This window comes from Protomyctophum parallelum (assembly GCF_964188405.1).
Source record: "Protomyctophum parallelum genome assembly, chromosome: 21".
Taxonomy (NCBI): Eukaryota; Metazoa; Chordata; class Actinopteri; order Myctophiformes; family Myctophidae; genus Protomyctophum; species Protomyctophum parallelum.
The window spans coordinates 28,470,407-28,495,159 of NC_139713.1; the positions used below are offsets into that span (position 1 = coordinate 28,470,407).

General features: G+C 40.0%; 1 protein-coding gene across 1 annotated transcript; it reads left to right on the plus strand.

Moving 5' to 3' along the window:
* Positions 1 to 4,853: 4,853 nt before the first annotated feature.
* Positions 4,854 to 22,984, plus strand: cabp7b (calcium binding protein 7b; the record flags this gene model as incomplete). Its single annotated transcript, XM_083793563.1, has 5 exons — positions 4,854 to 4,971; positions 20,622 to 20,765; positions 21,369 to 21,481; positions 22,468 to 22,615; positions 22,857 to 22,984. The coding sequence occupies 5 exons, from the start codon at positions 4,854 to 4,856 to the stop codon at positions 22,982 to 22,984; spliced, it is 651 nt and encodes a 216-aa protein (XP_083649689.1).
* Between the last annotated feature and the right edge of the window lie 1,769 nt (positions 22,985 to 24,753).

Below are 24,753 nucleotides of genomic sequence, written 5' to 3' on the forward strand. Positions count from 1 at the left end.
TAACTACATTAACTAGAATGTCTATCCCATGCACATCAAACCTCGTTAGGTTCATTAAGGCTTTTGACAGGTTAACAGGTCAACATTCTTATAGGGCATTTTCTGTGGCTCCATTGATGAAATATCATGGTCCCAAATATATTGGAAGTGCTCAAATTAGTGCCATTAGTAAAAAGATCACTGCAATTGTCAAGTAACTATGCAAGGGACAATAAACTGTCCTGACGTACCGCGACGGACAGCAGCGACGTCGTTCACACCTCCTATATTCACATAGAATAAAATAGTAAGATGATGCTCATGGAAAACATCTGAAAAGAAAATGGCCTACAGTCAACCATATCAGTGGTATCCTGTCTATTAATTGATTCTACTTAAGTAATGGACAAGGGGCAGCCAAACCTTCTCCCTGTCTCTCAGGAAGCTTACAGTCTCTATTTGAGCGATGTTTCGCTGCCCCAAACGCTTCAAGCAGAGCAAATTGATATGAGCAGGTGCTCCGAGTTCAAGCCTTTGATTAGACAGTGGTCTGTCATTGAGCCAAGCGGTCATTATCAAGAAATAACACTGCTGAATTCAGTGATTGACCAATCAATATTAAGTATTCAATAAGCTGTGTAATAATAACAAATATCATCATCATCGTGGCGATATCATCATCATCGCCATGTCAAGCAATCCTCGAAATGATCAGAGGTTGAAGAGATAAGACTACTAATAACTTGAACGTGACCGTGAGTACACCTTGGGGAGCATTTTCCATTCTGGTCACATAATGCTCTATAGTCTCCTAAAATTGAGGATTCTTTAATCAATTATAAAGCCAATCAATATTCCCAGTGGAATCTGTCATGGTCAGTTGTTTTCGTGTAGGTATATTGATGAGATTTTTGGAAGTTCTTTCTGCACTGTTAGTTTAACAGATTGAATTTTCTATGCAGGGTAAGTAAGGTTCTAGTTTATTTGTTTTAAAAAATGACCTTTGATTCCTGAATTTCATGTCGTGTAGCTACTGAATTTAAGCACTCTCTGCCACATGACCAATATTGTGTCCTAGTTTTTTGAAGGAGAGCTTCATTCACTGACTCACACAATCAAATTGCTATAACTAGAGTTTGATTATTGACTATTGACATTTTCTTTTCACTTTCACTCCATAACAGATTTCCTCATACTGCAGCTAGCGGATATTTCCCAGTAAATATTATTGGGGGGCGCTAGCCCCTCATATGTCCAGCTTTTGGTGTGTGCGCGCACAAACTTTGTCCAACACAAACATTAAAATGCCATGGCATTGACAATGAATGGACAATTTTGAGGGTTTGTGTAAACACAAACATCGCGTAAAACATTGATGACGTGACGAAGGTGAGAACGCAAATTGTGGTTGGCCGGCATGAGATGATGTATGATGATGTACGATGATACGAGCGCCCCTCACTTCACACAGGTGTGATTCTTTTATATATCTTTTAATATTTATTTTATTTTAAATATCCCTTTAGTTCCCTATTTTGTCATTCCACAGTGGTGCACAAAAAGCAGCAAAAATAGCAGATCACAACAAGCTATTTTTAAGGGGTGCTAGCCCTTCTATAAACACGTCTCAAGATTTGCCATTGACAATGGACGGAGAAATGACGTCAGAATGAGGTTAGGGGACTGACGTGGCCGGTTAAATTAGCCAGGATTAGGGTTAGTAATAGTCGGACAACATCACGTCGGACGTCTCTGTGTTTCCTAATCGGAGCCAGTCAGCTCCAGGCGAGCCTGCTGGCTCGATTGTATTCAAGATTTTGAATGATAAGCAACCTACTGCTGATTATAGGTTGATTTTCACACGAATCCGTTGTCAGCTGACTGATTTGATGCTATTGACGAGTCGACACAATAACATTAGACAACACGCTCCATATTTGGAGATATCTGCGAGTCATGATCACATGAGCTTGACGTCAGAGTAATTACTTGCGCAAGCAGAGCGCGCAAGTAATAGCTTTCGTCCATGTCGCCGTTTGATGCGTATGCGCCTTGCCAGCGTATGACGTAATGACTACTTGTGCTTGATATGGCGGTGTCAGATTACATAAATGTATACGTACATGTATACATAGGCCGGGGCATTAACTTTATTCCTCCCGACACTAAAACATGTCGTCATTATGTCACCATCGTAAACCAATTACACCCTGGCATTGGGTCCTTTAATCCACATCTTTATTACGTCATCATTGAGAGCTAGTTATACCAGTTATACCCTGACGTCATATGCTGCTACGACGCATCAAATGGGGCATACGCAAAGTAACCACAGTATACCGCTAATCAACTTACAAATTAAATATACATATACATAGAGGCATTTCCTTTAATCCACCCGACACTGATCGACATATACGTCACCATCGAAAGCCGTCTCTTACCATACTTAACAATACTACTTTTTTACCTAGGTACGTAGCAAATAGCTAAACCTAATAATTCAATATTTCAAACGTTCTTTCACGGAGAAGCTGAGATTTGACAGTTTGCAGCGGTCGACATGGCCTACTTGTGTGCAACAAGCAAGTAGCCACTCGACAGAGTGCAGTTCTATTTTGTTCTTGTTTTGTAAATCTCAATGTGATTTCTATAATGTTTAAATAATACTTTCACTTCAAATATGAAGGTTAAACACATCCTATTAAAGCCCAATAGTAGAAGTAGGAGTTTCTGACAGCTTCAAGGGCTAAACATAATTTTACAAAAAAAACAACACCCTTGTGATGTTAAATCTCTCACATTAAGGTCCTCTGAGTTGAGTATTTATCCTAGTGGGACTAACACTTATTAACTTACTAACACGCATATTTATTAATTGGCTAAACAACACATGCTTGTTTGATAGAGCAGGGGTTTTCAACCTTTTTATAGTACCGCCACAGAAAGGCTCAAGTACCACTAGTACCAGTGGTTGGGAAACTCTGAGATAGAGCACAGATGTAGAATATGACAATTGCATATTCCATGCTTTTGTGTGAATAGTTTAGCATTTCCTCCTTGCTTTATTCGGAGGACCCAGGAGCTAAGCCATCACAGATCTGTCGTATTGAGGAGGATTTGGGGGAGAAAATCCTGTTATTCAGGTCTGAGGAAGTTTGCTGTCAGCCCATAAAGTCGGCAGGGAGGCTCAGGTGCAGCAGAGAGAGACAATCCCCTCACAATCCGAGGGGAATAGACCTGTCAGTCCACCCTGCCTGCTCTCCAAGACACACACACACACACACACACACACACACACACACACACACACACACACACACACACACACACACACACACACACACACACACACACACACACACACACACACACACACACACACACACACACACACACACACACACACACACACACACACACACACACACACACACACACAAATAAAACCCGATCTTTTGAATATCATGTGATCGGAGCCGATTTCCTATCACCCGATACGATCGGGACAACCCTAATCATCATACATCATCTCAGCCAATCAAATCATCTCAAATTTGGTACACACAAACACAATTCAATTCAAAGGGCTTTATTGGCATGCGAAAGCATACGTTTACATTGCCAAAGCAGAACACACAAAGCTGGGCATATAGGAGGGGCTAGTGCCCCTCAAACATAAAGCAAAAACCATTTATTTGGCTGATACAGTATTAATGTTTATTTACTGATTATCGACATGACCATTATTTTATTCATATAATGTTTTATAACCATCGTCCAACACTATAGATAACCTTCACCAGGCTTTCCATTGACTAGAATATGATTGACAATGATTGACAATGATTATAATTCAAACGTGAATTACAAGTAAATTGTAGGCTTTAGTAAAGGAAAAAAAGAATCAAACATTAGGTTTCACTTAGGAAATAGGCTACCCCTATTAATGGCAGCTCTGGGCTGGCAGACAGTATAGTGGTGTGTGTGCGCGCGCGCGCGCGTGCGCGCGCTAGGGGGTGGAGGAGTGCATATTGGAGGAGAGCTGTTGCTTTGGAAGCGCGCAGGCAGTGCCAAAAAGGAGACGGTACAGCAGACGGCTGGAGTAATACACTGACAGCACGCGGAGATTTCATGAGAGGGGAAACGAAGATTCCATTGAAGAAATCCAAAACGATACCGGTATTGATAAAACGAAGATAGGCTATATCAGTCCGCAGACCTCTATTTCTTCAGAGTAGAATTATCCGTTCGGTTTTTCTGGCACATTCTGATAAGAGAAGATGTAGAAACGGGAAAGAAAAGTGAGACAGGAGAGTGTGTCGGAATTAGCTAGATGATTTAATTACGCCCTGTAGGATCCAATTAGGATAAAAGGGGGAAATATCACTCTCAAAGGTGCAAGGATTTTTCTCTATATTCATATTTTTTTGTTTATTTTTTAGAAAGCTTTAAAGTGCTGCGCATGGCGAAGTAGGAGCATCTGTATCATGATTAGATGAGTAGCCTAACAGGTTTAATACAGCTGTGCAAGTGTCACTTTTTAGGGATCACAAAGTTAAAAAGTTTGAGTTCAATCAAACAATTAATCAGATATTGAGCCATGCAGCAGCCAAGATTTAAGCAATTCGTTTAGTTGCCTGCACTTGCCACAGTTATAGTTGTCAGGTTCACAATGGTTTCACCAATATTTTAAATACCTATTGAAGCGAACCAAAATACAAGTCAGTAAACAATTTAAAGTTGGGAAAATAGGGTACCCTTTGCGATCGTTTCGAGAGATTTTCAACAAGAAGGACTTGTAGGCTATATTGGCTAAAGGCGATCACTGAACTCGGGAGCTATATGAAGACCGTTGGGATTCCCTCGCAGAAATGCCAGTGCCAGTGCGTGGCAGAAATGCCACCAGGTTCATGTACAAGGGACTTGGCACTATTCCAGATGTCCTCGCATACCGGCCCCCAGTTGTCCTACCAGAAGATGAGGTAGAAGGTGAGTATAGGCCTACTGTACCGAAACATGATTATCAGATTAGACGTTTTTGTAGGGAATCGAATCAAACGATTACCGCCGGTATAGCCTTGTGGTTGCGCACCTATGTTAGTCAAGAGTATAGACAATTAAGCGGCCCGGAGTCGGACCTTAATTGGAGCATTGAGCATTGTTCTTTCATTATATAACTACAACAGGCAGCCACGGAAGTGAAATGTTATTTAAACACCTTTGGGAGAGAACAGACAATCGGCCTATAGGCCTATAATTTATATTCTGTTCATTGACATTGAAAATCATTGAGGTAACATTGAGAATTGGACAGGCAGCCATAGGCTATAGCCTATACTCTTTGCATGATAACCTTTCTTAAATCATAACGCCTATAGGCTAAATTGTTTTTTTTTTTTTTTTTTTTACCCAGGGAAGTGTTTCTGAACGAGCGCCTTTTGATCAGTGCTTCTCTGCACACTATACTTTATTTGGAATTCACACAGCAACAAGTCCTATACTGGCTGCATTTGAGTCTGCTACTAGAGTAGGCCTACTTAAACTGTTTACTTTTCTGAAGCCTTCCAGTTTTGACATTTGAATCAGTGAGAATACATTATACAGATAAGGCCACCTCAGTAACATTTATGTCACTGACCCTGTTCAGATGTCATAGGCGGCCCTACTTGAGTCTTAGCTTTGAGTCTTGAGCTTTCTTCTTCTTTTTTTTGCAGTTTGCAGTATCACTTATACATATAACTTGCACTCTGGACTGGACCAGAAGCTGGTATCTTATTTACAGTATAATCTAACATTTTGCTCTTAGTTAAAATAACGCATCTGTAACATAACGCATCTGTAGTAAACTGAGTTGTGCAGCAGGAAAGTGCACATTTGTACAATATATCGCCTAATAATAAACAGTGACCGTATAGCAGAATTAACTAGATAAAGTGCCCCTCGGGGCACAGGTCTCCACCAGGGCAGGTCAGGTTGTGGCCTCCTGATGGAGCTATAATAAGCCAATGTGAAAAGGGTGCCATTTCTTCTTACGCCTTAGATGGCAATTGGATGATTTGAGGCATTTTGTTCCAAAAATGGGTTTTGCAAAACTCCACCTGTTGGTGGCGCTATAACAGGCCAATGTGAAAAGGGTGGGATATATTCCTCAGCCTAGTAGGAACACCTGTGAAAGATTTCACGTCAATTGCACGCTGCGTTCATGATTTGAGGCTTTTGTTCAAAACGGGCCAATCCTGTAAACTTTTAAAGCCAATGTTAGCCAATCAGGATGGAATATGAAATATCGGACAGATCTGTGTTGAGCACATGACTATAGAGATACTGTGTAACGATTTGCAGGATTTTTGGACAAAATATGGAGGAGTAATATAAAAAAATGTGTTTTACAAAAGTCGGCCTCCTGGTGGCGCTATATGACAGGCCGTTGCACACACACACACACACACACACACACACAGTGCAAAACATACTCTCTCCCCATGCCTTCGACCTGGTGGAGACAACAAACATGTCCATCAGATGATGAGGTAGTCCAGTGGAGTTGGTAATCGGTGGACTTAATGGGCCAATGTCGTCTCCCAGGAATAGTTTAAAGTTAAACAAATGGTTTTCTGGGTGAGCAGTGTCTTGCCCTTTTCAATGGCTGAGTGTCACACACACATACCATTACTGGGCTATACTGTAAAGTGGTATTACACTTTAAAACACCTCTGGGATGGCCTGTGCCGTGCCAGGCTGGTAATACAGTCTGGCAGTGTGCCGCAGGTTCGACTCCCAATCCCGCGGCCTTTACTGCATGTCACTATCCCCCATCTCTCTCCCCATTTCCTGTCAGCTTAAAAATATTAGAAAAATCACACCTGTGTGAAGTGAGGGGCGCTAATATATTAAAGCCTAACTTATTGATTAGGTGATGTAATGGTGATGTAAAACAAACGGTGTCAAAACAAACATTAAATTCTCTTTATTGTTAATAGCATTTCATGTTTGTGTTAGGGACAGGATGACGTACATTTCCCCTTCATTGTCAATGGTGTATTTAAAACAAACATTGAACTAAAAACAAACATTAAACCATGGAATAACGTGTTCCTTCCACACGCTGCGTCCAAACGGGGAAATAACTCCTACCTATGTTCTACACTTAATGTTTTTCATGTAAATTATTATATTTAGACCAACATTGATTTAGTATTATTATTAGGTGTCTCCAGGTTTGAAGAAACACTCGCTCAGCAGTCCGTGACAAAGAGACTGAGGCGAAAGAATAAGGCCCAAAACCAACCAGACAGACCAGCATCAGTCTTTCCCTGTGTGTGGAAGGGAGTGCGAATCCTGCATTGGTCTACTCAGACACACTGAACACTGCACCAAAAGCAGAAGAACCCCTATTATTATTATTATTATACTATCCAGAGCGCGACTCTATAGTCTCTCGAGACTGACGGCCGGATGCCAATATGTTTTAATCTTTCGTTTTTTCCCTGATGAAGGCTTAACCGCCGAAACGTTGGATATTCCTGTCTTACCTGCTGTCCTAATAAATATTGGTACTCTAGCTATTGGTGTGTGCAGCCACCTTCTTGTTTATTCAAGATCTCCTCTACAGTTTTCTCCCGTGTGCCGGCACTGCCACAAGGACTTTGGCGTGCGTAGAGCCTCTTTGTACACAGTATTAATCTTAGTTTTAAACATTAATCATACAATATTTTAGTTATTGTATTGAGACCCTGTATAATATAGTAAACACACTTATGCTCAGTCAGTATCTGTCAGTATAATGAATGCAGGTATAATAATGCTTTCAGTCATTGACCAACTTGATAGAGTCCTATGGGATTAGTTATGAAATAGCGAGCCTCATCAGTGCTGCAGAAAGAACATAGAGTAGCCTACTTTTCTAGGGTTTTCTGAATAATTAAGGATGTTATCATTGTCATACTCGTTCTGTTATTGTTTTGATCAACTTGCAAAGCTGATCAATGATTGGACTTTCTAGTTTTTAGTTAGTTTCTAGTCACGTGGTCTATAATGATGATGTGGCGAGATTTTCATGATTGGCTGGCCTCTAAACCAATGGGAGACTAGCCCTATATGGCCAATGGGATACTAAGGGCCGATTCATACTCCCATTTTACCGCTGTAGTGCCGAAATGATTTCAGCTCGTCAGAAACTTTCAGTAGCACCGAAGAGCCGACTTTAGGACGGTACTCGCCCCCCCCGAACCTCAAATGACGTCACATTGTAGGCTCTACAGAGCCGAACCGACTTTTATTCGGCTCTTAAATAGGAGTATGAATCGTGCCTTAAGGCTCATACATAGTCTGGATTTACGGTGGTGGGGTGACCACCGAACTACAACATGACGTCACGAGCCGCGGTGAAGAGCAAACCACCGCCACCGCTCCAGCCCTTCTCTCTGTTTTTACTCACCACCGCTCAACGTTATTTCAGCTCCAGTGGTCAGCTCACCACCGGAGCGGTGGTCACCTCACCACCGAAAATCCAGACTATGAATAGGCCTTAAGCCCGCCCTCCTCTTCCCACCTAAATAGTACGACTGCAAACACGATTACAGAAAGCCCCACTATAAGGTAGTAACGTACAATAACAATATGCAACAACGTTAAAACATTATTAAATCACCATTCATTTCCCCATTATGTAGGTCTACCTACAATTTTGGATTATGCATTAGAAACGGTTAAAGCTTGAATTGACAGTTTAAGCACATATAAGCTATAAATACGATACAACAGCAGAATATCTTGTGGCACCATATGACTTTGAGAGATTATACCATTAAACTGTAGCCACAGTGATAGTGGACAGTAATAATTGCGACCACAGGTCGCATTTCCCGGCAGTCAACTTACTATCCCTGATGTCATCAATATTAAGTCCATATAAGGGAATGCCCCATATATGGTCATGCCTCGTGACATCACGTGATGTCATCAATATTAAGCCCATATATAGAAATCCCTGATGTCATCAATATTGTCCAGCAACTCTACATCTCACCTCAAACCCTTAGATCGCCATATAAAATATGGAGCTGACCTTGTTCTGACATTCCATATGTCGATTCTTCCTCTTCGATGTCTCCCTTTTGACTGATACCTGTCCATTATTAGGACAGGTATTAGTTATTAGTATAAAACTAGAGTTCTCAACAGACCCGAAAATTAAGGCCCGGCCCTACCTGGGCCCTCATCAAACCCTGTACACTCAAGACACTGCCCCCGCTGCCGCCCTTATATCTCCATATATGGAGCTGACCTGTTCTGACACTCAAGACACTCCATATATGGCCAGTACAGAATTCATTCCATATGTTGATCTGACCCCCCATTCCAAAGCGCCAGCACTCACCCAGGCGGATGTGTGCACGTGACCTCGCCCTTCGCTTGTTCTCACCCTCAGGCGTCTTACTGGTAATAATATAATAATAATAAAAATCACACCCGTGTGAAGTTACAACATGATGATGTAAAACAAACATTGAGACAAAACAACATTAAACCTGTATAGGTGGCCTAAACTAGAAAAAGTGTCTCCAAGCATATACAAAGTTGACGCAGATCAGTGCAGTTATAGGGAAAGACACGATTTGGCCACCATGAGGCTGATTTGAAAAATCAGTAGCATTTCTTCCTCAGCCTGCATGCATTCATGATTTGCGGCATTTTGTTCAAAACGAACAAATAGGATGATAATATAATATTAATATCACTGTCGCAACATGAAATACCAATGTAAAGTTTTGCATTGATTCTCTAGAGCAGTTATTTGTTTTATCTCTGAAAGTTTCCACCCAGTTTTAGCCACTACATTAAATTTAGATGTGGTTATCTCTGATTGTCTGGCTACACATGACTAATGTCTGGCAAACTCTGTGGTCTCAGAAGTATCGGAAGAGTTTTTAAGGGGCGATTCACACTATGGTCCCGGGTGCGCACTCTTATTCTGCGGACTACACGTGGCTCTTGGGCTTTGCTTGGCATAGTTTCCAAAGTAAAACAAAATAATAATAATAATGCTAAAGTAGAATCCATAGCAAACTAATATCAAACACAACACTGGAGCACAGAACTGACTGACACAGTGAATAGCAGGCAGGCTGAAAGTGAAGTAGTATAACGGCAAAGAGCCAAAGAGGCAATGCAATGTGTGTCTGGATTTATTTGAGACAATGTCGCAGAGTTGATGGTCAGTGTCCGGGCGCGCCAGCCATCAAGCACACCACCATCTGGAGGATTAAAGTGTGTTATGCAAGTGTACCTGGGTACGCTGTTGAATCTCTGGCAATGTGAATCATGGCCAATTGGCCATCGGGGACCAGGCAACCGTATTCGGAAATGCTTCCAATGAAACGGATTCAGTCCGTCTCAGTGTGAATTGCCTATAAGATTCCTGCTTATAGCCAGAGTTTGGGGTTGAGGACACAGTGTCTACACTGTGTTCACTACCTAATGAGGTCATACAAGGTTTGGGAATAGAGTGAGTACGAGAGTTAATTTGTGAAGTTAATCCAGTAGTTTTGCTTGGCAACACTAAAAGCACTTTTGAGATACTTCTGTCTTAACAAAATGAATAATTTTGCCTTGTTAGCTCTTCAGCTGACTCTGGGGTCTCCCTCTGTGCCGATACGTTTAGACAGTTTTAATTTATGCTTACACCATCTGGATGCCGATGCCTACATGGCCAGAATACCCTAAGGGCCCGGGGAAAATGGATCTTTGACAAAGGAGTGAAAGTGTTCTAATGTGTTGCCATTGGGCACATAACCGGTGCCCAATGGCACCGTGCTATAACTACATTGTATGTAGTCATAGCACGTCATAGTACATATGTATAGCATAGTATAGTATATATGTATAGTTTTGTATAGTTTCATTATATAGATATTCCACTGTTACTTTCTTAGCTTACGCATATGTTTCATGATAAATGCTTTTTATGTGATGTATTCCCATGCTTTTTTGTTCTTGCTTAATGTAAATCGCTCTGGATTAAGAGCGTCTGCTAAATGCCTAAATTGTAAATTGTAATTAACATAATTATGAGTGCCGAAGTTGCAGCAACTCAGTTTAGCCTCAAACTAAGTGAGCACTGGAGCAGTGTTTTTATTTTTTTATTTTTTTAAACTGCAGAATTGGGACATTTGATTTCAAGAGAACTATATGGAATATATAACATCTCAGTGATTGATTTATTTTAATTATTGTTTATATTAATTGCAAGAAATTGATAAAGAGCTATGACATTTTTCAAAGAAAGCCCCATTCTATGAACACCAAATCTATATCAATTAGATATTGATATTAGAAAGCAGATGCCGTTTATTCCATATGGTGTCATAGATTTTAATTACACTGGGTGACTATATTCAGCTAACAAAATCATAAAGCTAGCAAAAGCTATGACCATAACCATTATCATCACCCTCATTAGCCATGATTATTATACTGTATACAGACAATTACAATGTATGCATTTAGCAGACACTTATCCAGAGCAAAGTGTGAGATCGGAATAAGCAGAATTAACATGAACTCTAGTCAGTAAACGACAACGTACTGTAAATCATAGAGTTGCATAGAGAACAATGTAGTGCCTCATAGAAACAATAGGGTACAAACAACAAGGGATACAAGGCAAGAGAAGTGCTAGGGGGTGAGGTGGGTCTCAGGAGTATTCAGACTACAGGGGAGTGAGTGTGCACTTCTGACTGCAACCATGGGGAGTTTATTTCAGTTTGGGAGCCAATAGGGAGAATAGTCTAGGACATTTGGAGCATTTCCCATGGGCTTTTTTACGGAAGGCTCAGACAGAATTCCTGTGTTCCAGCTGATCTAAGTAACCGTGGGATGGGTTGTAATAGCGGGAGAACATATAGTATGATAACAGCATCCTAAGGTTAGCAAGGAATGTCACCTCTAATACTAAGCATGTGTTGTATGGCGAATATAGGTTGCTACCTTCAGGAAGGAGATATGGTGTACCAGCATACAATAAGGTCAGACTAAAGAGGTCCTTTGTCCACCAGTTGACTTTGAGGCTTAATCAGGAGTTGTAGTAGCCACGGGGTAATCTAGGCAGTGGACATTGCTTGTCTTCATATCTTTATGTATGTGAATTGTCTTGTTCTTTGCGTTATGTCAAATGTATGTACATATATGTGTTCTGCATACTTGGCTGCTGGGTCGCAAGACAAATGTCAGCGTGAACTGACAAAGTACTATATCATATCATATCATATCGGCCAGTGTTGCTGTTGTGTTACTGTGCTTCTCCCAGTTGCAGTGATTGTGTGCTGTCCTGGTTCTCTCGCGAGAACCGGTAGAAGCTGCGTGAGGTCCTGATCACCCTCATTGGCCCAGCCAGTCATGTGACGCTCTGAAGGCCTCAGAGCGTCTACTATAAAGGACAGTCTTTGCCTGGATTCCGACGAGACGATCTAGGGTGTAATACCCATCCTAGTAATATAACATAGCACGTTGCAAGTAAATAAGGTAGTGTAGGGAGTCAGACTACATACTCCGGTACAGTAGGTGGCTTAAAGTCAATGGTTGCAACCTCCCATGAAATTCAAAGAAGAAGAAGAAGAAGAAGAAGAAGACGATGATTCCGACGAGACAACATTGCTTACCTAACTCCAGCTGTTCGTTACTATCTTGTTAGTTAACTTTTGCTTACCACTGTAAGTCATGGACCATTCTGCTTTCATATCTTACTCTATAACTAATACTGCTTACTAGTTATCTCTATTATAAATGATTGCCAATGTACTTGAAAGTCGATTAACTTCCATCATGTATCTATTGAGCCATTTGTACTGAAAACAACTCTTTTGTAACTCTGTAATTTAATTTGCAGTGAGGTTTGCTGTCCATTTTATGTTATGCGGATCTTTACCCCTAGACTAATTGGTCCGACACACACACACACACACACACACACACACACACACACACACACACACACACACACACACACACACACACACACACACACACACACACACACACACACACACACACACACACACACACACACACACACACACACACACACACACACACACAGTTATGTAGTACACCTGAAAACCCTATATGATTTCTTCAAGCAAACAACTGATAAAGCAATGCCAGGAATTGTAAACAGACAGATGTTGTCATTGTACATGTGTTGAAATAGATAAGACTATAGCACACAACATTGACTTCCTGGCAGTGACATCCATCTAATTTTTGTCCCCATTTCTCAGTACATCACTGACAGAGGCTGTGAACAGTATTTATAGATCACAGCATGCTGGAGAATTCCCCAGTCATCAGGCATTGTAGTGGCATGTAGATCATCCACCACTTTGTATGCAAAGCTTGCTTCATGCATGGTTTCAAATAGTGGGTTTGCCTGTAGCAATGTACTGTACAAAAGAAACACATGGAAGGAGATTTGGTACAACTTATCTTTTAACTTTACTATCTTTGGTTCAAAAACTTGGTCATTGACTTTGGTAAGATCATAATATTCATGACCTTTAGAATAGAGCTGTGTAACACTGTAAAGTGCACCCTAAGAAATAATAGACAGAAATGTAAAATACTTTGAAATAGCTTATTAACATGTAAAAACAAACATTGGTCAAATTGTTTTTATTTTTATATATATATATATATATATATATATATATATATCTATCACACACACACACACACACACACACACACATTGGGTATTAGCAGCAATATTGATCACAACATTTATATATACAGTATATTGTTGAGGGTTTGTGCAAACACAAACATTGAATGACATTGACAATGAATGGCCAGCTTTGAGTGTTTGTGTAAACACAAACATTGAGGTGAGGAGTCTGAGGACGCAAATTGTGATTGGCCGGAATGAGATGATGTATGATGATAAGAGCGCCCCTCACTTCACATGGGTGTTTAAACAAAATCACACCCATTTCATATCATTTCGGAACATTTAGGGCTTTTCAAATGGTCTGATTGTCTCCACCATATTATTTTCCTGGACTTTACAGAATCCCCGCCCCCCTCCCTGCCCCCCAGATAGTGCATAGCAGTGACATTATTTTTCTGGTTCCATCGTTCCTGACCCCATTCAATCGTTACTGACCCCATTCATTATTCCCAAAATATTTATTTCAATTAATTTAAGCCTAGAATCAAGCTATACAGGATGCTGGTGAACCATTAGGCTACCAAAAATCTTTTAATTCTGTGAAATAAATAAATAATAGTAGTTTTTGTTTGTTTTTCCTTCACAGAATCAAATGTTTTATGTTGGTCATGATTCACCAGGATCCAGGATGGCTTGATTCTAGGCTTAAAATAATTTATATAAATATTTTAGGAAATCTCTAAATGGGAAAATTGAATGAGGTCTGGAACGATGAAACCAGAAAATCGTTATGCCTCGCTATGCCATATAGGCCTTTAGTTTTCACTTAGCCACTTCTAGGCCAGTACTGATTATCAAAAACATCAGGTTTCATTTGGCAAATAACAAAATTACAATTATATTCATATAATTATGAACTAAATTATAATGACAGTCGATGTTAACGTTCACAGATACGTTACTCATAGACCTGCTGTATCATATTCGATACAAACATTACTTAGTGTTTCGGACGCAGGGCGGCTCGCCGGAACTGGGCCGGAACCCTGGGTGCATTCCTGTGGGTCTGGAAGTTCCTGGGACCCCCCGGGGACCCGCCACACGGAGTTGCACCACTTACTTCACATGTGTGTTGTTGTTTTTTGCACACAATCCACCGTTTCCTTTTTAGGCAGTGGATAACATGCGAGTTGATACTTGGTGATGACATTTATCCTGTAATTTAATATATAAAATAACAGCACCACACTGGCTTTCAAAGGAAGGCCGAATTGCCAGTCAAGAGACATAGGGTGATTGATGAACAGACAGAGTTTGCAATATTTTTGAGCTAAGAGAAGCTGAACAATTCAAAGTGGAATCTCTGTGTGCACGTGGTGTGCACTGCAGTAGCCTACCCTCCATTTTGACTGGCTGTAAGAATAATTGTTTTCTCCAGCTCCAGTCTTATTCCAGGGAATTTATAACATTTGCCTCAAGAACAAAGTTGTGAGATTGAAAATGGCCTACACTGTAAAAATCCTCAAGTGTTAATTTATCCATTTGTGATCTATTGAGTTACATTTGTACACTTTGAGTTAAATTCACACTCAAGATTTTGCAGTGTAGATGATGTCAGACAGATAAAGGAGTAAAAAAATGGAAATTGCAGCATTTTTCTTTGCAGACAGTTATCAGCTGCCTGCTTTAAAAAACTGCATACATTAGACAAAGACAATTCATCACATTGTCTTTCCTTAATGAAATAAATGAATAGAGCAACAACAAAGGTTGCATAATCATATACATTCCCATTATATGCAGTGGTTTGAAGAAGGTACTGTATCTACTGTACGCTGTACTGTATGATCTCACCTTAGGACAATAGTTGAACCATCTTAGAAGAATGAGCCTTTTAGTCTCAAAAGAGAAACATGATAACGTTTCTGTCCTCTTAGACCTTCATGTCCTGTATGATGAAGGTGTACAACCTCGTTTGTAAATCAAGTTTTTTATAAGTCCTAGACGCATCCCCATTTTTTCCAACCCGATTTCGCACCAGTGAGGGGTGGGAGGGTCTGGGGGCTGTCTGGACGGCAGACGCCTGTGGAACTTGAAGGACAACGGGATAAAGAACTTCTGTCCAGTTGGCTATAATTCACAACAACTACTACTGTGTTGAACTTTGAAAGTATAAATATAATTTATGAAAAGGCTACTACAGTGAAGTCGGTTCGTTCATGGAAGTTGTTGTAGGCTATGTGGGCATTATCTGACAAGGTACCATTTGAGTGGGCAAAACCTTATATATTTTATACTAAATTGTTGGGTCAATAGGGTCAATATAAGTAAAATAATATAGACTTTCCATGAGTATCTTTTTATATTTTTCCAAAAAGAATACAAACAGCCAATAATAGCATATTACAAGTTATGAAGTGTCATAATCTTCAGTGTCGTGATCTTCATATATGGAGATGGCCATATATGGTGGCGTGACATGTCACAAGATGTGATGTCATGAGGCGTGACCATGGAGGTCTCCATGATGTCACGTGATGTCACGAGGTCAGATCCATATATGGAGATCTAATGGTCTCCATGATGTCACGTGATGTCACGAGGTCAGATCCATAAATGGAGATCTAATGGTCTCCATGATGTCACGTGATGTCACTAGGTCAGATCCATATATGGAGATCTAATGGTCTCCATGATGTCATGTGATGTCACGAGGTCAGATCCATATATGGAGATCTAATGGTCTCCATGATGTCACGTGATGTCACAAGGCATGATGGATTGGCAACCATACATGGTGGTGTGACGGACACAAGATGCAGGGTTTCATAGTAAATGCGACCTTTGGTCGCAAAAAAACAAACAAAATCAAAACTACAGTACCAGTAAGACCCCCCGAGGTTGCGTTTACCCATCCGCCTGGGTGATGGCAGAGGTGAGCACTGGCGCTTTGGCATGGGTCTTGAGTGTACAGGGTTTGATGAGGTCAGATCAACATATGAAATGTCAGAACAGGTCAGCTCCATAGGGTGGCAGCGTGGGCAGTGTCTTGAGTTTACTGGATTTGATGAGGGCCCAGATAGGGCCGGGCCTTCATTTTCGGGCCTGTAGTTTTTGCCAGCTGCCGGGCGCAGCTGCACTAATAACTTTGGCCTCTAGAGTTTGAATGGACAGGTATCAGTCAAAAGGGAAACAGACATCAAAGAGGAAGGACGGATGGGGAAGGATCAACATATGGGATGTCAGAACAGGCTCCATGTATGGAGATCTAAGGGTTTGAGGTCAGATGTAAAGTTGCTGGCCAATATTGATGACATCAGGGATCTCCAAATACAGTATGTGCATTCCCATATGGGCTTAATATTGATGATATCAGGGAGATCCATCCCTGATGATGTCATGTGATGTCACGAGGCATGACCATATATGGAGGCGTGGGGTGACAGACGGACGGACTGACGGGAAATGCATGTTTTCATAGTAAATGCGACTTGCGGTCTGCTCACCACCTACAACGATCCCGATTGTGGCATAATGTTAGTGAGGCTCAAAAGAACACTCATTAAACCATGACCAACTAGATAAAGTGCACCTCGGGGCACAGGTCTCCACCAGGGCAGGTCAGGTTGTGGCCTCTTGGTGGCAAGGGTGCCATTTCTTCTTACGCTAACGCCAATTAGGATGGAATATGAAATATCGGACAGATCCGTCTTGAACACATGACTATAGAGATAGTGTGTAACGATTTGCGGGATTTTGGGACAGAATCTGGAGGAGTAATATCCTTTTGAATATCAGTTTTTCAAAAGTCGGCCTCCTGGTGACGCTATAACAGGCCGTTCTGGATATTTTGGGGCAGAGGTTCATCGTTGGCATGATCCAGGGAGTGTGTGCAAAATGTGGCACCGACCAGGTTAACGGTGCCGGAGATTAGCTGGTAACAGACGGATGGACAGACTCACACACACACGGACGGAGTGCAAAACATACTCTCTCCCCATGCCTTTCGGCCTGGTGGAAACAATGAAGTAAAGGGATGAGATCATGATACATTGCAAATAACACTGGAGTCTATTCCATTAGCCACAACACCAAGAGAAGCTTATCCACAGTCAACCAAAGAACATAATCATAAGTAAGAAAGTAGTAGTTGATGCAACATGTACAATCATGGAACAAGAGAATGTTCAATCTAGGGAAAAAATTTCTCTTTGTTTTCCAATCTGTAAGCAGAGCTTAGAAATTGCCAGGTCAGTGTGATCTCATCTCTGTTAAACCTAATGGGACGGTTGGATGTCTGACTGACATACAAATAAAACATGGACATGTGAGACGTAAGGGAGGAGAGGGAGGATTCACTGCGATGTTGCCTTGAGATGATGAATGTAAGACAAAGGCGCAAACCTGACAGCAGATCAAACACTCCAAAGCAAACAGCTCTGTACGAGTGTGCTGAAGAATAAATACACATCAATAATGAAGAATAAACAAACATCAATAAGCTTCCTTTCAGAAAACATTTGGTACCATTATTCTATTGAACACTATAGATAACCTGTCATGGAATTGTGGGACAATATTTGACATTGAATCATGGCAAAATTCATAAAATCGGCATGCTTATTTTGTTTTGACTGTAAACAATATGAATGAATAACTTTCTTGTGATAGCATTCTGGGCAAAGAATGATAGAATGGGAAAACATTATGTACGATAAGACTAGGTAGGCGGATTTCTGAACTGTCCACAGCCCTCCTCTGAGACAGAAGTAGACAGAAATGGTGCAATAATGACCATTAAGGACAAATTATATGAAGATAGGTTGAACATGGATGAAGTGCTCCTAGGCCTGGAGGTCCATAAGAGAGGGGAGACTATGGGGAGACTTAATTGAGCCCAAGACATCCTGGACTGTTTCCCTCTACACTGCCTTCTATGCTTATAAACGTCATATACACGGCCAGATCCACTCCTACTAGCGCGACAGGGTCCCATGCAGTTACCGAGCTGGACTGTGGGAGGAACAATCATTGCAATGTCTTAAGAAGCTGTTGTGCTCGAGATATCCAAAGATGGATGCTGCAGCTTAGGCACAAAAGGCATAAGTCCGTAACTCAACACAGTTTGACTCCTGTGTCGAGTCCTTTGTAAATACTGCTGAGGTGCCTGCACACAATGAGGTTTTATATGTGTCAGGCTGCGACTGTCCTGTCAGATAGGAACACACAAGGTTTCTGGAGGTGTAACTGCAAAAAATAAATAAGAAAAAGACAAGACGGATGCAATAGTAAATGTCACAGAGAAACCACCTGCAAAGTAGGTTATGAGATTACAGCACTGATACAGGGCATGCCTGCTTTGTACAACCAACAAAATGAGCACTCCTCCTCCCCTTTTTCTCAAATTCACTGTCCCAACAGTGATTTAGCAAAACTACAGATTTCTTAAATTCACTGTAACATATACTGGTACATGTTGAATGAACAATTAGCACAGGTGGGGGATGATTACACTGAATAGGGAACAACATCTGGGGGACAGGTTGGGAAGTGACAAGGTGACATTTGGTGACAGGTGGGAAGCACATGATGAGACCAGAGATAATTAGGGAGGTAGACTGTGATTAAAAGCGTATAAGAACAGGCCTTTATCATCAGTTTAAATTGAGCTGGAGAGTTTAGGACGTTCTGTGTCTGATTGGTGGTGGGGCCTGATCAACCAATTCACCATGTTGAATTGGCGGCTCAATCATCATCAGATAAAGGAGACCATTTCACTCGGATTTGGCCGTAAATTATCTTTGTGAATGGGGAAAATGATTTGGGCAGGAGCATACAGAGAGCTCGGGGGAGAAAAGTAGAGTGGGGTGTGAGAGAGTGCGTGCCTGCGTGTGTGCGTGCGAGAGAGACTGAGAGACTCACAGGCACCTCACAAACCCACTTATATTAATGGTAGATGTCACTCCATAGACTCCTGTAGTCAATGTGCCTCATAATAATCTAGACATATCTACTGGCAGTGTGTAAGGAGTCAATCGCCATTTTAATATTTTGCAGGTTTCCCCATGTTAATAAAACTAGCATATACAGGTATAGGTTTCTGGTGGGGAAGAGGTCTAATAACAAGAGTTATAATAATCCTTAATTCATTATAGTAATTAAGGAGAGTTTTTTTCCCCTCTTATGTCGGTGCAGATCAGTGCCATCAGTCAGGACAAGATTGGAACTACCGTAGGATAAAACTGAACTGACCTAAACATGTACATTATTTAAAGTAAGACATCCCAAAATATTAGTATCCATGATGGCCTTAAGTGATGCCGTAGAGCTGCTACACAGTGAGATAAAACGTGTGGAAACTGACAGTATCCCTTACTGATACACAATACTGTAGTGTACATCATTTGACGTCTGGCATTTTAACATTATAATCGTTAAATCATGTGAGTTTAAATGTCCAGTATCGTACAAATTATCAATTAAAACTATTCTAGAGTGTAAGCAAGGCTTTATTAGATTATAACAGAAAAATCACACCAGTGTGAAGTGAGGGGCGCTCTTATCATCGTACATCATCATGACGTAAAATTGACATATTTGCTCAGACACTGACGTAAAATTATCCATTCATTGTCAATGGGAATTTAATGTTTGTGTAGGACAAAGTTTGTGGACACACCAAAAGCTAGAATAATCTGTCAGATCTAATAAGAAATAGCATAATATGAAAAACAAGATAGTGCTGAAGTTGACATAGAAGAACTTTGTGTTTTTGAATAACTCTATCTACATCAAACTGAGGTTCTCTACCTTTGATGTGCAACTGCACCTTTTAACATTTCAAACAGAATTCCTGATTGCAAGCGGAGATAGTCTAGGTGACCTAATGACAATATGTTTACAGTGCATTTCCCAAAGGTTATCAGACCGTCTCCTTCTACTGCTCTCCTACCAGAGTCATTGCATCTTTCCACAGAGATCCGTGAGGCATTCAAAGTGTTTGATCGGGATGGGAACGGCTTCATCTCAAAGCAGGAGTTGGGGGTGGCCATGCGGTCTCTAGGCTACATGCCCAATGAGGTGGAGCTGGAGGTCATTATCCAAAGACTTGACATGGATGGTGAGGCTGCCTTTTCTCACAGGTTTTCAATGACTCAGCAATCGCATGTTTAATACACTCACACATGCACACAAGCACATAGTTAATTACTTTAACCACTTTCACCCTGGCATCACTATTTTGGGCATGTCATGATAATCAAACATTTAGAAATAAATAATACATAGATAAATCCTGTGTAAATAAATACAAAGATTGATCATTTATTTTTGAAAATAACAGATCTAAAAGTGCGAGCGAGCTCAAGTGGTAATAAAAAGTATTAACTTGTGATGTTGTACATGGTTCACAGAGGGGATGGGGCAATCCCCCTTTATCACCGGTGGGGATATATTTCTTTATCCCTGCTTCTGGTGAGAGTGAATTAAATACATGCATTTCCTTTAGGGAAATGTAAGCTGTATTATGTTTGATTGTTTATTTTTGATAACACAATTTAACAATTTATTAAAACATGATCATAACCACATACTGTATAAATATATATAAATAAATGTTTCCCTCCCTCCAAACGCAAATAATGTGTGAACCCTGTGTACTGTATCTGTGTGCTGTGAAGTAAAACACACAATAATGTGTGTATATCTCTGACTGCATGTTTAGGTGATGGCCAGGTTGACTTTGAAGAATTTGTTGCATTGCTTGGGCCCAAACTCTCTTCTGCTGGAATGCCTGATAAATTCCATGGAGCAGACTTTGATTCTGTGTTTTGGAAGGTATAATTACATCCTTATCAGCACATTCATTTCAATCAAGTCTACACAGTAAAATCCTGAGTGGCAGTTTAACCCAGCAAGTGCAAAAACTGACCTTTACCAAAGCTGGTGGGACTTTCTTGGGTCCATTTTTACACTATCAGAGTTATACAAACTCACTCTGTAGCTCTTTCCATTATCAGTTAATTAGGCCTTTCTGTTTCTTCTTCTGAGTAAGATGATTTTCCTTGAGGGCCTTTATGCTGTTTTGTGATAATGACCCAGCCATTCTAATTAAAATTATTATGCGGAGATGACAGAAGCAAACCAGTCATTCAAGCAAGGGTGTAATTCATATACTAAATGGCCTAAGAGAATAAAGTTCTTCTGCATAGCAATGGGAGACTGCAATAGCATTGTAATAATTAATTGACACAATTTAACAACCGCATGTCGGAGTGAAATTTTCACTTTCCACACAAAATTGTACCAGACAGATTTCACAAAATGTAAAGCATTTCAACAAGTGGGTTTGTTGAAAAATAAGATGTGGACATGACATGAGTCATGACCTGCTGGTTGCTGCATAGTGTGGTTGCTGACATGAATTGGCATGGGAGATGCTCAGTACAACCACAGAGCTTACTTACATGCTGTGTTCAAATGCATAGAACCATTCTGGTGGTATTGGATTTTTACCCCATATGAGTACATTACTGCCTACAATTTGTAAGGTGATAAACTCACCGTAAAATATATTTACTTATATATTGTAATTATGTATGATCAATAGTTCATATGTTATTAATATATTTTTAACATTTAATAATGACCATTTTCGGCTCGACTTTTCCACCAATCGACACTTTCAACTGCTTTGGAAAATTGCCAACAATGCAGAGAGTGGTTGATTTTTAGTGTGAGTTAATTGGCCAAACATGCAATACCAGTGATTTTGTAGGCCTACTTGGTTGATATGGTCTATTTCTGTGTTCCGTTCTCTTCAGTGTGACATGCAGAAATTAACAGTGGATGAGCTGAAGAGGCTGCTTTATGACACCTTCTGTGACCACCTCACTATGAAAGATATTGAGAACATCATTATGACAGAAGAGAGCCACCTGAACAGTCCAGATTGCCATGTGGATATTGATAGTATGGCTTAAATATACACTTTCTGCTTTTATATATATATTTAAATTAATATAATAAAGTATACTGAGTGAGTGAGTGAGTGAGTGAGTGAGTGAGTGAGTGAGCGAGTGAGCGAGTGAGAGAGAAGGCATCATGTTATGAGCTTCTAGATGAGCAATTTTTAGATTAGAATAATTGTGTGGTTATTGGTTATTTTGCCCTGTCAATGAATGCTGATATATTTTCTTAAATCTCTCCACAGCAAGCCCAACAAACCAAGTGAAACACACATGTGTCCGGAAAAGCCTGATTTGTGCCTTCGCCATTGCATTCATCATCAGCGTAATGCTCATCGCAGCCAATCAGATGCTGCGCAGAGGTATGAAGTAAAGAAGAGGGCCTCAGTTCACTTTCAGCCTTGTAACAAAAAGGACAGCAGGAAGTTTCAAAAGCAACCCTGAACCAAAATATCACGTTTTTTTTGGCTTTTGGATGATTTACCAACCTGTCTGACCCGAGATTCAGCTAGTTCATGACAACGACCAATCACTATGAGTTGTTCTCTGAAATGGACACATGTAGTCTACACGAATCTACATGGACCAACATGCATGGTGAATATTATAAAACTAAGAAGGAAAAATGGTTTGATTCAAGGGCTGTAAAGTACCTAAAGTTAAAATGTTTACTGTAATAGCAGAATTAACATATCTTTCTCAGAAATTAGATAGGACCTTAAGGCTGTATAAGAGAAAATGTTAGCAGTGCATGTAATTATTGTAATTATCATTATTTTAGCATTATTTAAGTATTCAATATGGTTTAATATTAACAATCTGCTATCTGGGAGACTGACATCCTTTGATATTCAAACAATTTAACATTTTATGTTTTAACATTTCAGATAATTAGGCACAGTTACATCAATTTGCACATAGACAGCAGCAGTAATAATATGAATAATAAAATAATAATATATTATTATTATAGTTTTTTATTAAACATTTGTTTCATAGACAAGGTTGTGGACTGTGGAGTGCCTGGTAGCTCAGCCAGTTGGTGCATTCATTGATCATCATATCAGGATCCTTATGAGTTTTCAAATCATGTCAAGCATATCCATTTCCATAGAACTATGGGAAGTATTGTTTGTTTGTTTATTTATTTATTTTAAAAAAATCAAGTGGCCCATGCAGTTTAAAGAGGTGTGATCAAAGTAGAGGAAGTAAAGAATTGACAAGAAAGATGAAAGAGAGAGATTGGAAATATACTGTATTACACAGGCCAAGTGACAGAACCAAATCCATCATACTCCAACTACAAAACTGCACAGTCTGGTCTATTGATCCTGAGAGCACCAGCATAGCCCACTTCAAAAGATGTCAATTGGGCGGTCTGTCTGTCTGTCTGTCTGTCTGTCTGTCTGTGCGTGTGCGTGGAGTATCTGTATACGATATGCACCTGCAGTTTTACTGTGTAGGTCAGGAGGTGATGATGTGAGTTGACTACTCTGAATGTAAGCACCAATAAGAAACTGAGACCTAATGTATTTACATGACATTGTCGTAATAAAATGAGGGTATTCAAAGACAACTCATCTCCATCTAAACACGCATAATCCACATGCATGTACAATGAATAAAAAATAATGTGTTTTTTGTGTGATATCAAACAGTTGTATCTATTGAAATGATTATGCAAATTATATAGTGATCATTATAAAACAATAGGCTATATATATAGTATTTTAAATGTTTCTGTAAATGTCACATTTTTCGTAGATGTGGAGACCATTTAAAAAAGCTCTACACATTCTGCTGTATACTGTGAAGGATACTAACATATCATGAACAATGTTTTGACATGGACCATGATCCTATCACCTTTTACATATGGTTATTATATTTTCTTATTTGGAAAAGTCATTAAATCCAAGTGATTATTATGAATGTAAACATATTTTGTAAAAGAAATATATAGAAAATAATGAAAACAAAAATAGGGAAAAAGTAAACTGAAGCTGGATGGACACTAAATACATGACTATTGTGCTTTAAGGCCATGCAGTTACATTAGCTTTTCCCCTGTCAAATATTTATTCTTTTCAGATTTCTTTACAAAGTTTCAAAATTACTTTTATGAAATGCTATATATTTTCT